At 46.3% G+C, this 23,128-nt stretch overlaps 2 protein-coding genes across 5 annotated transcripts in view; both read right to left on the reverse strand.

Moving 5' to 3' along the window:
- Positions 1 to 753: 753 nt before the first annotated feature.
- On the reverse strand, positions 754 to 2,789 carry LOC127687233 (centrosome-associated protein CEP250-like). The gene is made up of 2 exons (XM_052185659.1): positions 2,452 to 2,789; positions 754 to 1,690 (listed from the first exon to the last, which is right to left on the reverse strand). The coding sequence occupies exons 1-2, from the start codon at positions 2,727 to 2,729 to the stop codon at positions 754 to 756; spliced, it is 1,215 nt and encodes a 404-aa protein (XP_052041619.1). The 5' UTR covers positions 2,730 to 2,789.
- A 5,091-nt stretch (positions 2,790 to 7,880) lies between these two features.
- Positions 7,881 to 23,128, reverse strand: part of Znf512 (zinc finger protein 512) — a 75,534-nt gene continuing 60,286 nt past the window's right edge. For all 4 annotated transcript variants that reach the window (XM_052186353.1, XM_052186352.1, XM_052186350.1 and 1 more), the window contains 11 exons: positions 22,719 to 22,823; positions 22,362 to 22,445; positions 21,584 to 21,708; positions 20,622 to 20,708; positions 18,366 to 18,464; positions 17,456 to 17,623; positions 15,625 to 15,816; positions 15,045 to 15,146; positions 12,908 to 12,970; positions 11,759 to 11,857; positions 7,881 to 8,586 (listed from right to left, as the gene is read on the reverse strand). In XM_052186353.1, the coding sequence (XP_052042313.1) occupies positions 8,296 to 8,586; positions 11,759 to 11,857; positions 12,908 to 12,970; positions 15,045 to 15,146; positions 15,625 to 15,816; positions 17,456 to 17,623; positions 18,366 to 18,464; positions 20,622 to 20,708; positions 21,584 to 21,708; positions 22,362 to 22,445; positions 22,719 to 22,823 (1,415 nt within the window). In that variant the 3' untranslated portion in view covers positions 7,881 to 8,295. The remainder of the gene's footprint in view (positions 8,587 to 11,758; positions 11,858 to 12,907; positions 12,971 to 15,044; positions 15,147 to 15,624; positions 15,817 to 17,455; positions 17,624 to 18,365; positions 18,465 to 20,621; positions 20,709 to 21,583; positions 21,709 to 22,361; positions 22,446 to 22,718; positions 22,824 to 23,128) is intronic.

A 23,128-nucleotide genomic window follows, 5' to 3' on the forward strand; every position in this document is an offset into this window, starting at 1 on the left:
CCTTGGCTTCTGCCTCTCTGTATCGTTTACCAGCTTCCCTCCTTTTCCCTAAATTCTCTGATCAGTCATCACTAAATGTGATTTCACATTTAGTGAGTAGGTATGCCTGTGGGCGTGTGTACCCTGGTTCTCATGTGGAGAGGACCACTTGAAGGAGTCTGTTCTTTCCTCTACCTTGGGTTTAGGAGATCACACTCAGTTCATTGGGCTTGGCTGCAAGCATCCTTACCACCTGAGCCATCCTGCTGGCTACACTTTTGCTATTTGCACAGTTTGTTTGTTTGTAATGACTCAGCTTATTTGATTGTAAGGCTTCTGCACTGGGTATTCTTTTCAGGGCATGTTTCCTTCCTCAGTTTGCTCCCAATAGGCTTTAATACTCAAGTCTAGCTTCCTGTTATTAAACTCGCTTTTTTGAACACCACCCAGTTTGGTTTCCTCCCTGGATGAGGAGGTAGCTCTGGTTTCAGTATTGCAGCAGACCGAGGCAGAAGAGTGCTTTATTGCACCGGTGTTTATTGAATACTGGTTTATAACGATGACCCCACATTGTCTAGTGGCCTTCCATGGGAACATGTAAGAATCATGAAAAATCTCAGTGATTTTCCCAAGCTGGCCCAGTGTTCCTGGTCAGGCAACAGCCTCCCCAGTAGACTAAGATAGTACTTGGGCCTAGTAGTTCTGACTCTTATTTTTCTGGCTAATAAATAAACTACATTGGATTTATTCTTGATTTGGTGCAGGAAGGATGGGTCAATGTGGCCTCAGGACACCCTGGTTTGGGAGGCAAGGGTCACAAGTATAACTTCTCTCCCTCTTTGCCTTAAGCTGCCCTCTCCCCCTAACTAAGGCTTCTCGATACCACTGTTCCTCCTTCAACCACTCTTTCCACGTCTCTAATTTCCTCTTTATAGACTCTAGCTTGTGGAACTCCCGGATTAGCTTCAATAGGTCCTCCTGGAGCTCCAGGTTCTCTCTGCAGACACTAATGCAAAATTCCGAGTTCACTTTCTTGGCTGTGGACTGGAAGAGCTGGGCTTTCAGCCTAACCTCCGGGGTGTCACAGTCTCCTGCCTGCAGTGACTGTAGTTCCTGTGTCTCTCTCATTAGGTGTGTCTTTTGCTGCAGGAACTGCAAGTGTGCCTGGTGGTCCTGCTGAACCATCTCGGCTTTCATGTCCTCCAGCTCCTTCTCTAACATCTGGATTTTCATCTCCTGGCTCTTCTTTATGGAGGAGATGTTCTCCATTGACTGAAATTGCTTCCCCAACAGGGACTGCTTGATTTTTCCCTGCAAGAGCTGTGTTCGAAGCTCTTTGGTTTGCTGGGCGAACTTGACCGTCAGTTCTTGTTTCTTTCGAATAATCTCCCCACATTCCTGAACGTACCGATTCCACAGTTGCTCGTGTTTCTTTTTACACTGCTCACTTTGCTTCCTTAGGACTCTCAAGAAGGAGTTCTTCTCAGCTTCCACACAGACAGCCTCGCGTAGCAGCAGCCTGCTGTCTCGCAGCAGGCGCCCCTCCTGGAGCCTGGCCTCTTCTATTTTTCTGTTCAGGCTTTCCAGGGCCTCGACTGTCCTGCTTTTTACCTGGTTTTCTAAGTTCGTTAGCCTCTCTGGCTTGAAGAGTTCATTTAGAATCGTAAGATACGGCGATGGCTGAGGAATGCCTTTTGAACTCTGGGCAAACCTGGAGGAAGAAAAAAGAAATATTTTTTATCAGTTCTTTAGGCACAAGTGAGAAAATAATAACTGGAAACTAAATCTTTGGGTTTCCATCACCTGCCAGAGAGGGGTCAGTGTTAGTTAGATATTTAGCAACTTGGTCCATTCAGGAGTTATTTGGGAAGAGGAACTACCATCAGATTATCTGTACACCTCTCTCTCCCTCTCTCTCTCTCTCTCTCTCTCTCTCTCTCTCTAAATTAAAGATTGATTGCTGTGGGTGGGCCCAGCCTACAAGGGTAAGCTGACACCCCTCGGCAGGTGGTCCTTAACTGATTAAGAAAGCAGTCCAAACAATTGAGCAATTCACGGTCCCGCCTCCAGGTTCCTGTCTTGAGCCCCTGCCCTGACTTCTTTGGATGATGAACTGTGATACAGAAGAAAAAACGAGGAAATAGACCTTTCCCAGTGTTGCTTTGGGTTATGGTGCTTTGTCAGATCAGTAGAAACCCTACTTAAGGCAGGGTCTCTCACTACATGATGCCCAACAGTTAGCTAGTCTGGATGGCTGGCCAATACATATCTGGGATCTGCCTATTTCTATGCGCCATCCCAACCTTAGGGCTTACAAGCATGTGCTGCCTTGCCAGCTCTGTAATTGGGTACTGGTGATCTGAATTCAGGACTTCGTGCCCTGTGGCAGGCCCCTGAGCCGCTGAAGCATCTTCCATCTTTGTTACCAAGTTTAGGAGACTTTCCACCCACATCATTCCCCTCGGTACCTACCTGGTTCCAGAACTCAGGCATTTATTGAGTCGAGTCTGGTGCTCCCTGAGGGTCTTTGCCAAAGAACTGGTGCCATATGTCTGCCTTCGGGGAACACAATTTTCAAGAGGTGTCTTTACTTTGGGGTACACAGAATGGGACTTTACACAGCTAGGGTTGACATCACATAATTCCTTAGTCTCAGCTACTAAATTAGTCCTAGCAGTTCGACTGGATTTGCCCTCAGACCCGGGACTTCCGTCTTGTGAAATGCAGTTACTCTGCGTTTGGGATTCCATATCCTCTCTTACTTCTGAGGAGCAGGGCCTTACCCCTCCTCCCACATCCCATTTGGCTACCACCGACTGTCTCTCAGGCACCCTACACACCTTCTAAATTGTCCAACCCTCCCATTCCTTAGGTACTAGGACCAGTCAGCCCCAGCAAGATGAAACCCACAGAAGCCTCCCTGGCCTACCATTGATTTTCCTGAGATTGGGGGTCAAATGTTCCCTGCACAATGGTCTCATGGAATGTCACAAAAGTCTCTCTAGTGATTTGGTGTCTCTATGGTGAGGGGCTAGACTGGAGCTTCTGCAGAGTCTGGGACCTCAGACCATTGTGTGTCTGTTGGTATTGGGAATGGCAGGAGTCCAGAAGAACCACCTTTCTAGACATGATTACCTTGAGGAGATGTGGTAAGTGCTCTGTCAAGAGACTGCCTGTAGTAAAAGAGAAAGCTGAAAAGAGAAGGGTCTGGGGACCAGTGGAGAGTTCAGGTGGTTGCCTTCTGGGCAACTTGACCTCTACGCCAGTTCCTTTCTCTGGGTAACCTGGGGTCCACCAAGCTTAAGTCAGAATTATCTTCTGCATACCTCCAATGCAGTTGGTGTAACTGTCCATTGTCTTGAGAATGAAATGGACGACTTCTTAAAAGCCGGGGCTTAAGAGTAACCCTTGCTTTGATTAGAGAAAGCTGTCAAGTTAGCAGCGAAGAGTTGTCAACACATGACCTACCACATTCTGAGAACAAACAAAGCACAAAACTGAAGTTAACAAGGATCCTTGTATTATGAAGTTAATGTCCTCATAGAAGAGTGTGAAAAGGCAGGCATGGTGGTGGCGCACACCTTTAGTCCCAGCACTCAGGAGGCAGAGGCAGGCAGATATCTGTGAGTCCAAGGCCAGCCTGGTCTACAGAGCAAGTTTCAGAACAGTCAGGGCTACACAGAGAAACTCAGTCTTGGAAAAGTGTGTGAAGAAATGCCTGTACTCATACAGAAAGCAAGTAAGGAGGTGACCAAGAGTTAGGGAGATGCTGTTTGGTGGGTAATCAAGCTAGCTTTGGAGCCGAGATGAATTAAGCATAGATGTAGCACATGTTTATGTGTATAGAGTTGCTTGAGGGTGCAGGAACTGCTGTACACACATATACACACACACACACACACACAGAGAGAGAGAGAGAGAGAGAGAGAGAGAGAGAGAGAGAGAGAATTTTAAAAGTTTAAATTAATGAGAGGGCTGAGAGTGTAGTTCAGCTGTCAGAGTGCCCACCTGGTACGCAGAGCACTGAGCAGCTCAGGCTCCAGCACCAACAGAGTGGTAGCACAGGCCTATAATCCCAACGCTCTGGAGGTGGAGGTAGGAGGACCAGTAGTTGGAGGGCATCCTCTTCTACGTAGTGAGTCCAAGGCAGACTAGGATACATAAGACCCTATCTCATGGCTCTTGTTATTGACATGAATGAAGGTTTCAGACCCGGGTTCAGTTCCCAGCACCCACATGGTGGCTTCAGAAAACACACACGAGGAATGCAAGTGCGTGGATATTATTGCAGTGTTGGATCAGCACTGAGCACTATCTTCCAGCACTGCACAAGTAATAACACTTTTGGTGGTTTTCTCGAGCCGAGTATGTCTTGGTTGACATACCCAGACAGATGGAAGTATTCACCTGGTCAGCTTAGGACAATCATCACTGAGGCCCTGATAACTATTGAGTTTTAATACCTAGAATCCACATGATAGATTGTAAGAACTGACTCCCATACTGTGGTGGTTTATGTATGCTGGCCCAGCGAGTGGCACTGTTGGGAGTTGTGGATTTGTTGGAGTAGGTGTGGCCTTGTGGGTGTGGGCTTTAATACCCTTCTCCTAGCTGCCTAGAAGCCAGTATTCTGCTAGCTGCCTTCAGATGAAGATGTAGAACTCTCAGCTCTGCCTGCACCATGCCTGTCTGGATGCTGCCATGTTCCCACCTTGATATTGGACTGAACCTCTGAACCTCTAAGCCAGCCCCAATTAAATGTTGTCCTTTATAAGACTTGCCTTGGTCGTGGTGTCTGTACACAGCAGTAAAACCCTAACTAATGAGTACAGGCCTGTGTACAAGCTAGTCACCCCCGAATCCCAGAGCTACACATTCCACATGCTCACTGTGGCTTGTGAGCACGCATGCGCCTGCGCGCACACACACACATATTTAATCACTCCATATTACATAGAATATCATGCCCAGCATCCAGGTGTCTCAACAGGTCTAGAAATATTAGAAATCCAGAGTTGTACAGAAATATTTGTAATGATTTATTTTGATTTTGTTTGCATGAATGTCTGATGGAGACATATATATATGTATATGTATATATATGTATATGTGTGTATATATATATATATACATATGTATGTATATTTATGCCAGTTAGGTTTTTGTCAACTTGGTACAAGCTTAGGCCATCTGTAAAGAGGGAACCTCAATTAAGAAAATATCTCCTTCAGACTAGCCTGTAGACAAGCCTTTCGGGAAATTTTCTTAATAATGGATGTGGCTGGGTCCTCACTGTGGGTGTGGCCAGCCCTGGTCAAGTGGTCCTGGACATAAAGAAGCAAGCTGAGCAAGCTGTGGTCTGCAAGGATGCGACACCCCTCCTTGGCCCCTTGCTTCAGTTTCTCACATTAGGTCCCTGCCTCGGGCTCCTGAGCCGGCTTCTCTTCTTGAAAGACTATAAGCAGTAGAATAAAAGGAACCTTTTCCTCCCCAAGTTGTTTTTAGTCATGGTGTTTAGCACGTCAACAGAAACCAAACTAGGCAAGTATCCCGCTGTGTGACTATCTTATTTTTACCCACCCTTTTGAAGGGGAAAGATAATGTACCAGATTCAGTTTCTAAAAAAGAAAAAATAACTGTCTCAGACGTTCTTTTTGACAGAGGGCCCTCCCTCAGGAGCTGACTCAGTCCACTCCGGCTCTGCATGCTTCTTTCCTGTGAGGCATCTAACTGGCCGAGGTAGAAAGAAGGGCGTGGCACACTACCCTCCTTTTCCATTTAGAGGAATTTATTCAGTCATACTTCTGGAGATATTCGTCTATCAGAGGTGCAGGATGAGGCAAACCATAAAAGCTTGTATCCTGGCACCAGGAAGCAGAGGAGCGAATGAAGATGAGAATCTTGTCCCCAGTGCTAGGGACCAAACACAGGCCTGTGCGCCAGCTAGTCACTCAGCACACACATCACTTCTGCAGACTCCAACAGAGGCATTAGCTGCCTGCTCACTTGTCATATAAAGGACAGAAAGGGCAACAGGAGGTAGGAAATACAGGCTAGCTACCTGTCCTTTTAGCCTGTGATTCTGGAAGATGAGAACAGATTTTGGTAGACATGTGGAGAATCCTCTCTCTCTCTCTCTCTCTCTCTCTCTCTCTGGTTTAGTTTTCTGAGACAGGGTTTCTCTGTGTAGCCCTGGCTGTCCTGGAACTCACTCTGTAGACCAGGCTGGCCTCCAACTCAGAGATCTGCCTGCCTTTGCCTTCCAAGTGCTGGAATTAAAGGTGTGTGCCACCACTGCCTGGCGCATCTTGTCTTTCTCATGCAAGTCTCCTGCACAGGTGGGCAAGAGGAGTCTCTCAGCATACACCTGGGCTGGATCTTATTCTTGCATTAAGCTTTATTACATACCGCCAAGTCATTTTCAAAGAAATTGTATCCATTTCTCTCTCTCTCTCTCTCTCACACACACACACACACACACACACACACATAAACACACACAGAGTTCAACATGCTATATGTGCCAAATACTGCTACTCTTGTTTATATTATTCTAATGAATTTTAAAAACTGAATAGTGTGACCAGGACATTCTATACAAGGCTTGTAGATTCCTAGCCTTGAGAAGGAAATGGCCTGCTGCAGAAGGCCCACAGAAAACAGGCTACATCCCCCGCCAGCTCCCTTTGCTGCAATCACGGTGAGCAGCAGGTTTCAGGGGCTGAGGAACAAGGAGATGACCTGGAACTCCCCTGTTCGCAGCCATCTTGAGTCCTATGAGTCAGCGAGGGGTCTGAGGGCAGAGTGGCAGCAAAGAGGACCAGAGACTTACTTTCAGAGAGTCATTTTATTTGCCAAATATTCTCCAAGTCCTTGTCCCCAGAACTTCACATAGCTTCCAATTTCTCCTCCTCCACAACCCTCACCCTCACCTACTACAGGGACACTGAGGGGTAAGCAGGAATGAAGAGCAGTACAAACACATAATTTCCTTGACTTGTTTCAAAATGACCCTTCTGGCAGTGCCCAATTCAAGTTTTAATGCCCCATTATTGAAGTGATCTTCACAAAGCACACATGATAAAGCTATTTAGAAGAGCACAGAGAACAGATACTTTAAGGGTGGCAAAATGCCTTTCAGAGTTTGGAAAGGTAGTATTCGTCCATATCAAGGTTAGCTTGGTAAGTGGCATATGCCACACAATAGGTGGGACTATAGAAGAACAATATTTACATAAAAGGAGGAAGAGAAACCAGAAACACACTAACAAGGTAACTTACTCTAACCCATGTTCTAAGATATCCACCCTCACGGGAAGAGCCCACTGAATACCACCAGACAGGCATGAGGTCCAGAGACCATTCTTTCCAGCTCTAGAGAAATATCTACATCTAGTGTCAGAGTCTCACAATATAACCCCATATACAAAACAGGAGGACAGAATTCTCAGAACATTCAGACAGAGGTGGGCTGATGCCGTGGGTGACCTAAGTGGGCCTGGCCTAACAAGTGAGGTAAACACGGAGCGCGACAGCACACCTTGCTTTGCAGCCTCAGCAGCACTGCCAGGCGCCAGGGCACCGAGTCACCACAGCGAGGGATGCTGGCAGTCTAGGAGGGTGGGGCCCCTCTCTTGCCATCTTAGTGTTTGGGACACAGACTCCTCAGGCTGTTCTCAGGCCTGTGGGTCCAGTTAGTCCCTGTTCCAAGAGCGAGCACGGCAAGCTCCCAGCTTTTCCACGCTACATCATCTTCCTCTTAACAGTAAAACCTAATTAAAGACAAGCAGCCTCTGTCAGGTTCTGCTTCTCGGGGTTCAGGGCCACACTGTAACAAAGTGGCAGTTCTCCTTTCTAGTCCTTTTATGTCACAAACACAGAAGGATAAAACCTGTTACGGCTTAAAAAAAAAAAAAAGATTAGTTTTGGAACTGTTTTATAAGCTAAATAATGGAGTGGCCACTAAATCTAAATCAGCGGAGATTCCAAGAACGTTCATAACCCAGACAGGAAAGGATGAAGAAACCAGCTGAAGTCTTCTTTCTTAACCTTGCACAGAGCGAGGAGACCTGTAGCTGCTTTTCCAGGAGAGCTCTTTGGGCAACAGAAAAGCAAGAGGACTCCGAGGAACCAGGAACCTACTGAGGCAGGGAGGGAGAAAGTGAACGAGTCAGGAAGACTGAAATTTACACAGAGGAGCTGAGAGCCTCAGGCCAACAGCAACAGCTGACAGCAGCTTCACTCAGCCACTCAGGGCTCCCCTGCACGAGTCCCCATGACAACCGCGTCCCATCCGCGGAGCGCATCAATGGCCGCCTACTTCCTCCCTCGTTTGTGAGTGGTCTTGGCGGGCTCGGCTCTCTGGGGCTGTGCTGGCACTGGCTCTGGCTCGGATCCCACGGGCTCCTCGTTGTTCCCCTCCTGCTCCTTCCCTGCCTTCAGCTCCAGCTGGCTCTCTGGAGGCTCCGTGCTTGGCTGCTGCTGCCTTCTCAGGGACCGCCGCCTTCCGTGCTGCTGCCGCTGCTTCTCCTCCTCCTGCTGCCGCTGCTTTATCTTCATCAACTTCTCAAAGCTTTTTGTGGTTGTTGGGTTCACAACAAACCAATCCTACAGGAAAGAGACACAAGGGCTGCTCAGAAACCCCATAAAGGACAAAATGAAGGGACAGGAAGAATGGAGAGAAGGCAGCGTTAGGTATATAGCACAGGAATGACGAAGCACACAGACCTTAGAGCTCTGTTGTGGAGAAATGCAATATACATTAGTTCTCATAAATGTGGATTGTGTAATGCATGATTCTGGGTAATTCAGTAGGTGATCAGGACAGAGGTGTGGTAGTGGGTGCCTCAAATCTTAGCACTTAAGGGATCATTTTCAAAGATATAACTAGTCTGAGGGAGGACAGCCTGGGCTGCTCAAGACCCTGTCTCAAAAACCCAAACCTGGGCTGGAGAGATGGCTCAGCAATTAAGAGCATTGTACTCTTCCAGAGGACCCAGGTTCTGTTCCCAGAACTAACACTGGGCATCTGACAACCACTCATAACTACAGTTCCCGGGTGTGACCCCTACAGGCCCCAGCACAAGACGGCACACATACATACACGTAGAAACACAACTTTACACAGAAAACAAGAAAAAAGGAAGGAAGAAAGAAAGAAAGGAAGGAAGAAAGGAAGAAAGAAAGAGAAAGAAAGACAGAAAGAAAGAAAAGAGAAAGAAAGAAAGAAAGAAAGAAAGAAAGAAAGAAAGAGAAAGAAGGAAGGAAGGAAGGAAGGAAGGAAGGAAGAAAGAAGAAAGAAAGAAAGAAAGAAAGAAAGAAAGAAAGAAAGAAAGAAAGAAAGAAAGAAAGAAAGAAAGAAAGAAAGAAAGAAAAGAATAAAAAGAAGAGAAAACAGTTGTGGTTACAAAGTGCTCACTTGGCCTGTCACCTGTCTGCTCTGGGATAGGAGCACAGATTCCCAAGCAGACCTCTGACTGCCACTCTCCCCTCCCTCTGACTTCCCGTGAGTCACTCCATCTCTTTGAGCCTCATTATAGAAAATTATGTGGTGGAGGAAGCTTATTATAAAGCATTCTTCTGGAAAAGCAAAAGTCTGAATCTAAATAATCCAATCAGTCTCCTAGGTCAGGTCGGAATATCAACTCACAGGAGACAGCTAGGACAGAGAAGCACAACTGTAGGGAGAGGAGCGTTCCACAGGGCAGAGCAGCCAGGCCCAAGTGTGCATAAATATGTGAGGAAGTTTTCATCCTGACGACTCGGTGAATGGTGACAGTCACCGCTGCCTGTGCTTAGGGGGCCCCTGAAACTCAGTGAGTCCACACTGATAGGGCTTCAGAGAGAACACAGGGGAAGACTTGGGGGCAGAACATATCAAATACTTCACTACGATTCCCTTCGTTTTTCAGGCAGGGCCTAATGGGGCTGAGGCTAGCCTTGACCTCACTGTGTAGCCAAAGATTACCTTGACCTGCTGAAGTTCTGTCTCCACCTCCTGAGTGCCAAGGTTACCCCAGGTGACACCATTATCTTATTACTACATTTATCAACATAGGAAAAGCAATATTCCAAAATACTGGGCTGAAGAACTGACTTTGCATGCGGTTGCTTTGCTCTGTCCCCTTTTCTTTTTCTTCTGTGGTGCAGTTTGTATGGTCCAGGTGAGCTCAAAACTCACGAAGCCCCTGCCTTAGCATATGCAGCTCACTCTTTCAAGAATATGACTGAGAAAGTCATTAATTCCATAAAATGGCTCATATTAGGTTTCTAGTAAGTAAGAATGCTCTAGGTTTGTATAGACAATTGCAGCGCATAGACCAGTTTTAGACCTCTATCTGAACAAGCCAACTTTAAAATGAAAATTACCAAGACAACCCTGAGACACTGCATGATGACTGAATGTATGAGATGGTAAGAAATCATTATTCACCCTTTAAACTATAATAATTTTTGCATTAATTTTTTTGTAAGTTCTCTATGAAAGCCTTTATACCTAAAATATAGTATGATGACCTTGAACTCCTGATCAATCTGCCTCTACCTTCCAAGTGCTAGAATAATAGGCATTTGCACTCAGGCCAAGTGTAAGTTGATTTAAAATAAGCCTCTCATTCAGAGCTGTCTTATGCAGTACTATAAACAGCACTAAAAGTTAGTTGCTGGAGGGCTGGAGAGACAGCCCAGTGGTCAGGAGCACTGGCCACTCTTGCAGAGGATCCAGCACCCACAGGACTCACAACCATTTGCAATTCCAGCTCCAGGGGAGCTGCTGCCCTCTTTGACTGCCGCGGGTACCAGACACCCACATGATATAGACATACACTCAGGCAAAACAGTCATGTGAATGATGATGATGATAATGATGATGATGATGATGATTGTGGGGGGAGGAGCTGATAACTAAAATCTAGTTCCCTAATTGGTTCTTGATTGGGTCAATAAAGATGGCAGAAGCCAATTGCTGGGCGAAGTGTAAGTCAGGATTTCTGGGTCCCAGAAGGAAGAGAAAGGGACACAGAGAGGACTGGGAATGCGGACCAGGTGGTGGGGTGGACAGGAAGGACAGAGTTGTAGGTCTCAGGGACCAATAGCTCGCAGGCAGCTGCAGAGGCTAGGGAGGATGGGGCAGGATATCCTCTGCCCAGCAGTTGTGTTATCTGGCAGGTTTTAAAATACTAAGGCTGTTTGATGTTTTCCATCCACAGCAACTCAGGAGGGAGGCGAAAGCAGCCGCTGGGGGTGGCTGCTGCAGTGGATCTCAGGAGAATGGTTGCTGGGCTGCATAGCAGAGCCAGCCTGAGGAACCGGCAGCACTCGGAGAACACCAGCTAGCAACACTGTTCTAGGAGCACAGCCGGGAACTCCCAAGAGCTCCCAAGAAAGAGTAAGTGTGTTTTTAAAATTACATGCAACTGATGATAATTTAAAGAGTCCAGATTACTGGCAAACACTAAACTATCTAAATGTTTATCAGAAGAAAATGCTGTAAAACAAGATCAAACATGTAACCTGAACCTGGTTCCCAAACGTTTCATTCAATCAGAGGTAAGAGAATTATAGGGGCTCAGGGATGCCAGTCACAGTGAAGCTTTATCTAACTTTTTCTCACAGAAAATTTCATTTACACTCATGTAATTTCACTCAGCATTTTAACTCTGGCAAGTTCGCGGCACAAATCTCTTTGCCAGTCCTAGAACATGAGGTCAGGGGCAAGGCCAGCTCCTACAGATTCAAGATGGGGCACTGAGGATTACACCAGGTAAGGTGGGGAGCGTACCTCGGCATGGACGGAATTGATATGATACTTGACACCACTCTCTGACACAAATTCTTTCTGACACAGAAGACACTTGTACTTTCCAGCCACAAAGGTGCCCTGTTTCAAAAACAGAAAAGAGAATCATTTCAGAATTTGGGCAGTGATTGTGAGAAAAGGAATGGGGAGTCTCTTAATCAGAAATCATAGGAAATAGTCCAAAATGGCAATATATTTTATAAACTCTAGCTAAGACAAACTCTCCCCACCGGAACCCACAGCACCTCGCCACAGCCCCTCCTTCCACTGTGTCCGGAGCCGCGTGCTTCTGCCTTCTCTACTGCCTTTCACCTCAATGTTGGCATTCTTGATTCCTCTCCATAAATCATCAAATGCCCCCTGGTCATTAGAGTCACTATGGAACAGTCCTTCCCACTGTGGCAAAGGGCACCTTGGCAACTGAGAATCCCATTGGCAAGACTGAGTTTAAGGACTCAGAAACTCTCCCAATGACACTGTCCTAAGTGCTGCTACCCGGATCTGGCTGAGATGTCTACAATGCCGTTGGTGCCTTCAACGGAGACTTTTCTCTTCCTGCCTGAAGTGCAGGTCTCAGTGGTGCTCATTTGTATGCGGAGAAACTTGTGGATGGGCCTGGAAAGTGGCGGCATTTCTCATGGCTCATGGGCAGGAGGGTACCTGGGTCAGCCTGGGAAAGACTCGGAGGTGATGGCATGTTAGCCTAACACCCCATCCTGTCCTCCATCCCGAGATCAGTAGAGTCCCAGTAGGTTGGTCTGAGGACCAGTCCAAACAACTTCTTCTTAGGAAGATTATGGCTAAATACAGCAAGGTAGGCCCAGTGTGGGAAGACCAGGGCAAAGAAAACAATCTCTGATCCAGGACTCACAACCATTTATGAACCTCTGAAATTCACAGACTTTCCTTCCAGTTCCTTCAAGAGGTATGACATGACTTTGCTGACCTTTTCGGTATCCCAGATGCACCTGCCCAACCCAAAGGGACCAAGAATGTCCACAATCCTGAAGCCAAAGACAGCCTCCGATGATGGTCAACAGGATGCCTGGCTGTCCACCTAAACTGAGCCCTCTTCTATGCCAGACTACCAACGAGGATACTTTAAGAGAGTAGATAGAAAATGTTACAAACCAGTGTGCAGGAGCCCAGGTGAGCTTTAAGGCCAGATACACTACCGTAGACAGCCTCACAGCCCTGGAAAAGAAAATCGAATGTGAGTCTGTGCCATATAAAACCCTTCTCTTAGCAATATAATCATTTACACTGACCAAATCCACATCTGGAGGTAGAAGATCAATCACCAGCACCATAAACCCAATACCAAACAAAACAAACAAAAAAACCCACCACCACCAACAACAAAAACCCACACATGAAAGGCCCAGAGGCAAGAAGGAAACAGGAAAGAGAAAAGGATAAATAAGATGAATAAGGCTCCAGGAGGTCTAAGCTATTCCTCTCTCTGATCTTCTCACTGATGTTTAACAGAACACACAGTTTCAGATATATACATATATATGTATATATGAAAATATGTATACACATATATATATATATGTATTTAAGATTTATTGATTTATTTAATATAAGTACTCTGTAGCTGTCTTCAGATACATCAGAAGAGGGCATAGGACCCCATTATAAATGGTTACTGAGAACTGAATTCAGGACCTCTGGAAGAACAGTAAGTGCTCTTAACCACTGAGCCATCTCTCCAACTCCTCAGAGTTACATTTTAATTCTGTTTAATTTGGTGTAAATATACCAACTACATTTGCATTTATTTCTTCTAAAAGAACTACACTATCAGGTCTGGTGCCAATTTTGAAGCTAATGGTGAAATTTCTGCCACTCTGTCGTGGAGAAGTGGAGTCCACTCACACTCTCAATGAGTTAGCCCTCCTGAGATGGTCTAAATAAGAAATATGCCCCATAGATTTCTGTCTTACTTAGTCTGTTGACTAAGGCACCATTAACTGAGGCATTTTACAAAAGAAAGCATTTAATTGGGAGACTGCTTATAGGTTCAGAGGGTGATTTCTTGACTGTCGTGGTAGGAAGGATGGCAGCAGCAGCAGGCATGGTTCTGGAGCAGTAGCTGAGAGCTCACATTATCCACAAGTTGGAGGCAGAGCCAGAGCTAACTGGGAATGGCATGGGCTACTGAAACCTCCAAGCCTGCCAGAGACACATCTCCAGCAAGGCCACCCCGCCGACCAAGTGCCTCCCCACCAGTCCTGCCAACTGGGAACAAGGCATTCTAAGCCAAGAGCCTATAGGTCCAGTCTCATTCAGACCTCCAGAGTTCCCATGTGAACACTTGATCCCCACCTGGTGGCACTGTCTGGAGGTTGTAGAACCTCTGGGAAGTGGATCCTTACTGGAGGAAGTGCATCATGCTCACCCCTGCTGCTCTCCTTCTCACTGTGGTGGTTTGATTATGCTTGGCCCAGAGAGTGGCACTATTAGCAGGAGTCCTTGTTGGAAGAAGTGAGTCACTGTGGGGGTAGGCTTTGAAGCTCTGCCCAGTGTGGAAGAGTCAGTTCTCATGGTTGCAGTTAGACCAAGATGGAGAACTCTCAGCTCCTTCTCCAGCACCATGTCTACATGGATGCTGCCATGCTTCCTACCTTGATGCTAATGGACTGATTCTCTGAATCCGTAAGCCAGCCCTAATTAAATGTTTGCCTTTATAAGAGTTGCCTTGGTCATGGTGTCTCTTCACAGCAATGAATCCGTAACTAAAATACCCACCATAATGGACTCTGGTCCCCTTACAACTCTGATCCCAAATGAACTCTTCCTTCTGTAAGTTGCTTCTAGTCATGAGGTTACCATCACAGAAATGTAACTATTATACTTGTGATGTCTGTGACTAAGAGGACGCTATGGAAGGATGCTGTAGAAATTGTGGCAATGAGAACTTAAAAGAACTGAGTCTTTTAGTTTTGTGTCTCAAGTTAGTCACACACATCCCACACTAGCTATCCAGTTATTCTGCAGAGAGGAGGGCCACAAGGAGGGCTATGCTGAATGCATCAGCAAAGAACATTGCAGTCCCCTCCAAGGCCTGGTTCACTGCTCCCACTAATGATCTCAAATGATGCTGCATAAGGCCTTGGAGCTGTCTTAATGACTGATGGGTTTATGGAGGTACCCAGTTCTGTGCAAGCTAACTGCTGCACGAGTCTTCTACAGTGTAGCCATCAGTAAGGAGCACAGCAGATGCTTAGAGGGGCCTTTACTGATAGGACAGAAGGAGAATCACCTGGTTAGGACACTGGATGCGATGGTACTTCTTGATATCCATCTTCCACTTGTGCAGGACTTCCTGGCTAAAGGTAGGTAACCCAGGGCGAGTATATTTTAACTAGAATACAAGAAACATTGGATTGCAAGAATGCAACTCCCAATCAGAATAGAACATGATCAAAGCTTCGTACCCACTTTGAAGGGGTGGGGGCAGGAGGGTGTGGTGGCACACGCCATTAATCCCAGAACTTGGGAAGCAGAGGCAGGCAGATCTCTGTGAGTTCAAGGCCAGCCTGGTCTACAGAGTGAGTTCCAGGACAGCCAGGGCTACACAGAAAAACCCTGTTTTGTGTGGGGGGGGCAGGGGGAGGGAGCAGGGGGAGTGATGTTTTGTATTTTTCATCACGTACATCTGTACGCCTCCGTGTGGGTTTGTGAGTGTGAGCACAGTTGCCTGCAGAGACCAGAGAAAGGCTTAAGATCCCCATGGAGCTAGAGAGCTGGACTTAGAGGCTGCCATGAGCTGCCAAATGTGGGTGCCACACAAGTCCATCCCGGAAAACATTCCACAAAATATCAGTGACACATGACCTTACCTTCCGGTCATCGGGCACCAGGTCCTGGAGCACCTTCCTCTTCGGCCACTCCTTGGTTAGTTCAGCGGAGGCCAGCTCCTGCAGGTGGTACACAGCTATCTTGGCCGAACGCCGCTGAACTCGGCCTCCACCCTTCGTCTCCAAACTCATCTCCTTTAAACAGTCTGGCTGTTCTGACTCTGGGAAGAAGACCTGTAAGAGGAGGACATGAACACAAGGCTGACAAGTGGCTTCAGTCACAGCCAGTGATTACACACGATGCCCTCCTTTGTAGGATGAAACCTGTGATGCTAGTACAGGGGAGTAGAGATAGAGATCATCAGAGTTTCCTGGTCAGCCAGTCTAGCTAACAAAGGGAAGCTCCAGTCACTCAATGTAGACCCGACTTCAGCATGTATGCTCACAGGTGTGTATGCATGCACACCTTAACACACATGTTTGCATACACACAAACACATATCCTCACCATATATAAGGATAAGGCGGCAGGAGAAGATAGCTCAGTCTCTTAAGTTTGATTCCCCCAAACCCACACTAAAAAGACAGGTGTGATGGGACACCGTTGTAATTGCTTCACCAGAGGAACCGAGACCGCAGACCTCGGAGGCTTTCTGGCTGGCTAGAGCGCCTAGCAGAATAGCAAACCCTACTAGGCCAATAAGACACTGTCTCAATGAAAAGGATGGGCAGCTACTGAGGAATGACAACCCGAAGGTGTCCTCTGTCCTTCAAACACACACACACACACACACACACACACACACCCCTGTACATACATACACATATGTTTACATGTTCAGGAACACACATATACACAAGCTCAGAAGTATAATATAAAAACAGTCAAGACACACACAAGAAAATGAAGAATAGAGACAGATTCCCACAAAAAATTCTAATTAAGAGGGAATGTTTTAGTTTAAAATATACATAATAGAGGTTGGAGAAAGTTCTCGCAGAGGACCTAGATTTTATTCCCAACACACTCATGGTGGCTCACAACTATCTGTAACTCCAGTCCGAGAGGACATGACACCTTCTTCTGATTTCTGTGGAGACTAGGCACTCAATGTTGTGCACATACATACACACAGGGAAAATTCTCATTCACATAAAATATAAAGGTATTAATTAGGGATTGTGAGGATGGTCAATGGATAAAGAATCTATCACGTAAGCAGAAGGACTGGAGTTTGTATCTCTAGTACCCACATAAACGCTGGGAAGGCACAGCAGGCCAGCAGGGACAGCAAGAACAGGAATCCCTGTTCTTAGGAGGTCGAGAAGAAGGCAAGCTGGCCAGCCAGACTATCTAGAGCTGCTGAGACCCTTCCTATATACATGAGTGGAGGGAGGAAGGAAGACACCCAAGGCCAACTTCAGACTCACACACGTGTACTTCCATGTATGTGCAACTGCAAATACATTTGTATTTACACGCAGGAAAACACACATACATGTTGTGGTTTGGATGAAAATGGCCCTCATGAGCTCTGATGTTGGAATATTTGGTGCCCAGTTGATGGAATTAGGAATTAGGTAAGAATTAGGAGGTGTGGGCTTGTTAGAGGAGGTGTGTCACTGGAGAACAGGCTTTGAGATTTCAAAAGACTCTTGCCATTCCCCGTTAGCACTCCCCTGCACCCCACCTTCTACTTGTAGATCAAGATGTGAGCTCTCAGATGCCCTGCCAGGATGAACTCAGCCTCTGAACCTATGAGCCCAATTAAACACTTCCTTGTGAGCTGCACTGGGGATACACAGAAGACACAGGCAGCAGTAACACGCACAGCAATACATCCTCAATAGTTACAGAAGAATCAATACTCACAGGCCCATGCTCTGACCTCATGTGGTATGCGAGCCCAGCCTTTGACTTGTATGGTTTCCCACAGTGGTGACATTTCAGGGTCAACTTCTCCAGCTCTGACGCCTCTTTGCCACACTTTCTAACATGGTACAGATATCCCATAATGCTGGTGAAGGTACTGGAGCAACTCTGAGCACAGGAAAGAAGCCTATGTTAGAACTACTGTACATGTTTCACAGGATCCCTAAATTTGTCAGAAATCATCAAGCACCACAAACTACAAAAGATGTTGAGACACACCGCTCACCAATATTTCCCACCAGCACAACCCTCCTTCTCCTTGCCAATCCTGCCTATGAGTCAGATGGCAACCAGCTCAGTGATCGCTGAGAAAGTATAACCTACTCCAGGTCAGAACTTGAGCTGTGACCCAGGCCCACCCCCACATTATCTAGCCAGCAACATTAGGCTCCTTACAGAAAGAGCTCATGAGACTCATCTTCATCACACTAAAGGATGGTAAAGAAGCCCCTTTGAGCAGGGTGGTGGTGGCGCACACCTGTAATCCCAGCACTCTGGGAGGCAGAAGCAGGTGAATTTCTGAGTTCGAGGCCAGCCTGGTCTACAGAGTGAGTTCCAGGACAGCCAGGGCTACACAGAGAAACCCTGTCTTGAAAACAAACAAATCCAAAAAACAAACAAACAAAAAACAAAAACAAAAACAAAAAAAGGACAAGGGAGAATATACTTGTGGAGAGGAGAAAAAGAACTGCAAGAGATCTGGAAAAGGAGGTGCCACCCTATGCTACCGGGGGGCAGAGGAGCAAGAAACCTGGAAGGGAAGCTGAGGACCATGGGGAAAGAACAACAGGAAAGAACAACAGGCAGACGGACCTGAGACTCCGGGGCAGTTTGCTGCCCTGGCTCTTACCTCACGCATGCACCTGAGCTTTCCCATTCGCTTTAGTACTGTTCGCAGCTGCTCCCTCTCGCTTGGCTCATCTACTTCATCTCCTGCCTTCAAAACTGGCTGGAAACAAAGGCAAACATGAGCCATGGAACAGAAAACAAAAGCGCCCCCTCCAGAAACATCAAGAATTGAACTATGAGCTATATTGATGTTGCTGAGTCTGAGTTCTGGCTCCATTTTCTGGATGGCATAAAGTAAATACAATGGATACTCGAGTTCTGATCTCTACCCCCAGGACAGGATAACCTAAACACAAAAATACCTATGGTCTAGCTCAAAAATTCCATCCTGTTCTATTCCAGCAATGAAGAGTTTTACACACTCTCCTATGAAGTACCAGAGTCAGATGCAGCTAAATTGAACTATCTGTACTAAGTAAAAGATACCCAAACACAGAGCACCAGCCGAGATGGAAAAGCTGGTGATTTACTGGTTCCTCGTCCCTGCATCTTTATGCCAAGATCTACAGCAAAGATCAGCAGCATGAACTGGAAAAGCATTTCTGGAGGGTCTGCTGCCTTGGCTATGGCTTGTTTGATCTGGGCTTCCGAACAGCATGAAGGGAGTACCAGGCACGGGCATAAGCCCATGCATCCTCTGCTGCAGCACCAGCAACAAACGCTCTAAACACAGCCACGGCAGCTGGAGGGGAGATCCTCACATGGCCTCACCGTCCAGCCTAGAATCTCTGAGATGCTTTTCCATAGCAGAGAAGACTCCAGTGGCAGGGTGCTCTCACTACGCACCCCTGAGAATTCCTACCCAAAGAGGCTAGCTTCTCTGGCTCTGTCCTGGGCTATAGCACCCGGGAGGACTTCCCAGATGTCACAGCTGCAGCTGGGCCTTAGATCCTACATCCCAACCTTCTGCCAGATACTCCATCTCCCCAGGTTCCACTGAGCTCCCCTCAGCCCTCGAAGTCTTCTGAAATTTCTAGTCTCTCACTTGGCACAAGGATACCAAAATGGAGGTGGCACTCTAGACATAGACAAACCAGGCCTAGGATATTTCTTTCTTTTGCTTTCTTTTTTAAACATTTATTACTTTTCTCCCAACCTAACATTTTTATTGCTTATTTGGGACTTTCATAGAATGTATCCCTATCACACTTGTTTTCTGTCTTTTGCATGCACCATCTCTGATGTGCTAGATATGTCTTTGCTGTTTTCACTGAGCTGACACAATGCTATTGTTACTGTTCCCATATCCACATCCCGCTGTCTGTGGGTCTCCAGTCTGTAAGTGGAATTGTTGCTTGTGAGTGTATTTCCTTCCGTGAGTAACTGCTCACAAGATCTTTAGGGGCCCCAGCCTGTTGTCCCCATTCCTAGCATTCTGAGCAAAAAAGAATAAAAAAAAAAAACATCGCTTCAGACAATCACTATGTAGTCCTGCCAGATGGCCTTGTGCTAGCTATCCTCCTGCCTCCGCTTTCTAAGAGCTGGAACTATACAAGCCTGTGCACTGTGAAACCTTTTAACATTTGCTTTCCTTCTTGCCATAGTTTTAATATTTCTTTCCCTGATGATCAAAGGATTGGACATTCTCACATGGTAAGTGAATATCTGAAATCCTCACATGTAGATAGATACGTACAGTACTATACTTCTGTAATCCCAGTCCTTGAGAGGACACAGTAGGATTAGGAGTTCAAGGTCAGCCTCAGCTACACAGGGAGTTTGAGGGCCAGCAAGGGCTAAAATAGAGCTGAACTCAAAATAAACAAATAGTGATCAAAGGCTCATGCTTATAGGGAAGCTGAGGCAAAAGATTGCTGCAAATTCGTTGCCAGTCTGGATTTGTGAATTTCAAGCAAGCCTGGACTATTGGGTGAAACCTGAGGAAGGAAGAGAGGGAGGAAGGACAGAGGGAGGGATTTTTACATCATTTCTGGTACTCACGAATTACACAGCAATACACCTGAATGTGCAATTATATGATACGATTTCTTACAGTCTTTTAGCTATGTGCACAGGAATGGTGTTCTACTTTTGGCTTTGAGGGAATCTCCATACTGACTTACATGGTGGCTCCGCCAATTCACAGTGCCACCACCAATGGATAAAGATTACTTGTTCCCTACATCCCTTGTGTTTTTAAAAATTAATTTAAAAAACTTTTCTCTTAAACAAATATGTATTTATGTGTTTGTATGTATGTATGCATGTGTATATATAACCATCACATAGGCTCACAAAGAACACTGGAAACTCTTACCAAACTGTTATGATTGGCCATGACATGATACTTCATTCCTGCCAGTGAATGAAGTTGTTTCCCACAATGATGGCAGGTAAACATTTCCTGAAAGGAAAAAGAGTCAGTGCTCAGGGCCTGTATGTTCAAAGGAGAAACAGAATGTCACCAAACGCCATCAGCTGGGCCAGTTACCAGCACATGTCACTACGCCCTCAGTGTGCTATGGCTTGAACCTGACAGGCTCATGGCTCATGTGTGGAACACCGGGTCCCCGGCTGGTTTCACTGTCACAAGCTCACATGTGGAATACTGGATCCCCCTAGTGTCACTGTTTTGGGTGGTTGTGGAACCTTTAGGAAGTGGAGGGGGTCACTTAGAAGTGGGCCTCTGGAGGTTATGATCCTGCTTCCCTCCTCTTCTGAGTCCTGATTCAACTGCCCTGTGAGAAGCTCTGACCCAAGTGCCTGTACCTGAAAATGAGTCACCGAAGCCAGTATGGTTTCCTGGCTTCTACCCTCCCAAACCCTGAGGCAAAGCAAGCTCCTCCCTTTAGTTCTTTGGGTCAGGTATCTGCTCACAGTACTAGAAAATAAACACACTACAGGGGCAAAGCAAACTCTTCCCTTTAGTTCTTTGGGTTAGGTATCTGCTCACAGTGATATAAAATAACAAACACACTACAGGGGCAAAGCAAGCTCCTCCCTTTAGTTCTTTGGGTCAGGTATCTGCTCACAGTGATATAAAATAACACACACGTTAAAGTAGTTGTTACTTTTTTCTACATTCTATGTGCACACATTAAAAATGCAACTAGTAGTGCAATTAAATAAACATGCAAACCCAAGCCTGTGCATGCAAAATCTATTTCTCTAACACACAATGCTGCTCCTAATTAGCTACAATAGACTGCACACAGGACCAGAAGTCTATAGTTTAGGAAAAAAATCCTAACAGTCAGGAAGTGCCACAAAATAGCTAACCTGTTTGCAGTTTTCCATGTGTTTCTTTAAACCCTCTATTGTCTTCCTCCCCACTGCCTGGCAGGTAGGACAGGACACACTGCCTTTATCCATGATCTCTAAGTACCACTTTTCTTCCATACTGCCTACAACGGAAAGAACAGGACACTGTAATCTGCAGCATTCTTCAGAAACAAAAAGCTTAAGTCCACAATTGAGGGGAATGATGTAAGTGGCTTGTCTTGGCAGACGACAATGAACACACTCTTACAGTACACGGTTTCCACATAACTTGTTCCCATTCACTGTAGAGTTTCAGAAACTTCTGCCCGTTTCCCCATGAAAAGAACCTATCAGAACTGGGGGAAACTTTCCAGATCACGATGTAAGAAAAATATACTGAGATATGCAAAATTGCTGTCTGAGATTTTTTTTTCATGTGCCTGAGACCATGCCAAATGTTTTTATGTCATTTAAATTTCATCAAAGTAATACTTCCTGTCTATATACAAGGAAACCAAGGGTTAAACTAGGGACAGCCCTAGGCAGCTCAGAAGGCACACAGGGCCAAAATTTAAGCCTGTGTGACCTCCAAACCAGCAGCAGCTGCTGCTTCCATGAACAGCAGGTGAGGCTTGGTGGTCGATGCCTCCCCATCAGGAATGAAGGGCGGGCTCGGTTCAATTTCTCACAGAGACAGAGAGAGAAGGGAGGTAAGAAAGAGGGAGAAATAGGTGACAGCCTCATCTGGTACATCAACCCTCACAGAAATAACACGCATATTCAAAGAGAAGAGTACCTGCTGCATAGACTGGCGGCTCCTTCCGAACCCTACGAGCCTGGGCTTTGGGGTGAGGCTGAGCTTTAGGCCGCTGCTTCCTCCCTGCATAAGATGCAAACTCAGAAACCTGAAACACATCAACTTCCCAAATCCTCTTCCCCTTCTCTTTAGTAGACTAGGCCCCACTCCCTCAACCTCCTGACCTTCCTTTCACACAGGACTGACTGAAAAGGTATAAGAAAGCCGGTAAAAGTCATCCCCTCACCGAATTCTAGGGATTCCAAAGTCAATCAAGCCTACAAAGCAAAGGCTTTCTACCTCCAGCTTACAGAGAGCTCAGTCTCCCACAGAAGGACAGACAGCGCAGGACCCTACCGTACATCTTGTGCTTCTTTTGCGGAAGCTCGCGATAGTCTTCATCTTCTTCCTGCTTGACTTTCCTCTTTCCTTTGGCCTTCTCCTTTTCCTTTTCACCTGTGCCTGACATTCCACACAACAACAAAGCAGTCTGTAAATGCCTTCCAAACCTTGTCACAGCACCACAAGGCATGGATCACCAAAAAATGCACCCTCACAGAACAGCTTGGAGAAACTTGGTGTGAACAGATCCTAACCTATGGAGTCTCCCTTTTCCCTGTAGATTGTCTTTCCTCAGAAACCATCAGATCTTCCATATGCCTAAACACGTCTCTTGACTATGATTTATATCTACAGAACCAGAACTCAACAAAGACACCTGTGGATCAATCACTGACTGTGACCCTCTGGCATACATTGCCACGATA

This window comes from Apodemus sylvaticus, chromosome 6 (genome assembly GCF_947179515.1).
Source record: "Apodemus sylvaticus chromosome 6, mApoSyl1.1, whole genome shotgun sequence".
NCBI classification, from domain to species: Eukaryota; Metazoa; Chordata; class Mammalia; order Rodentia; family Muridae; genus Apodemus; species Apodemus sylvaticus.

What these genes read in the sequence shown, in the direction of transcription:
- LOC127687233 (XM_052185659.1), bottom strand. Translation starts at nt 2,729, where the DNA reads ATGGAATCCCAAACGCAGAGTAACTGCATTTCACAAGACGGAAGTCCC. An exon ending in TGCCTGAGTTCTGGAACCAG is followed by an intron (nt 1,691 to 2,451) that starts GTAGGTACCGAG and finishes TTCTTCCTCCAG; the next exon opens with GTTTGCCCAGAGTTCAAAAG.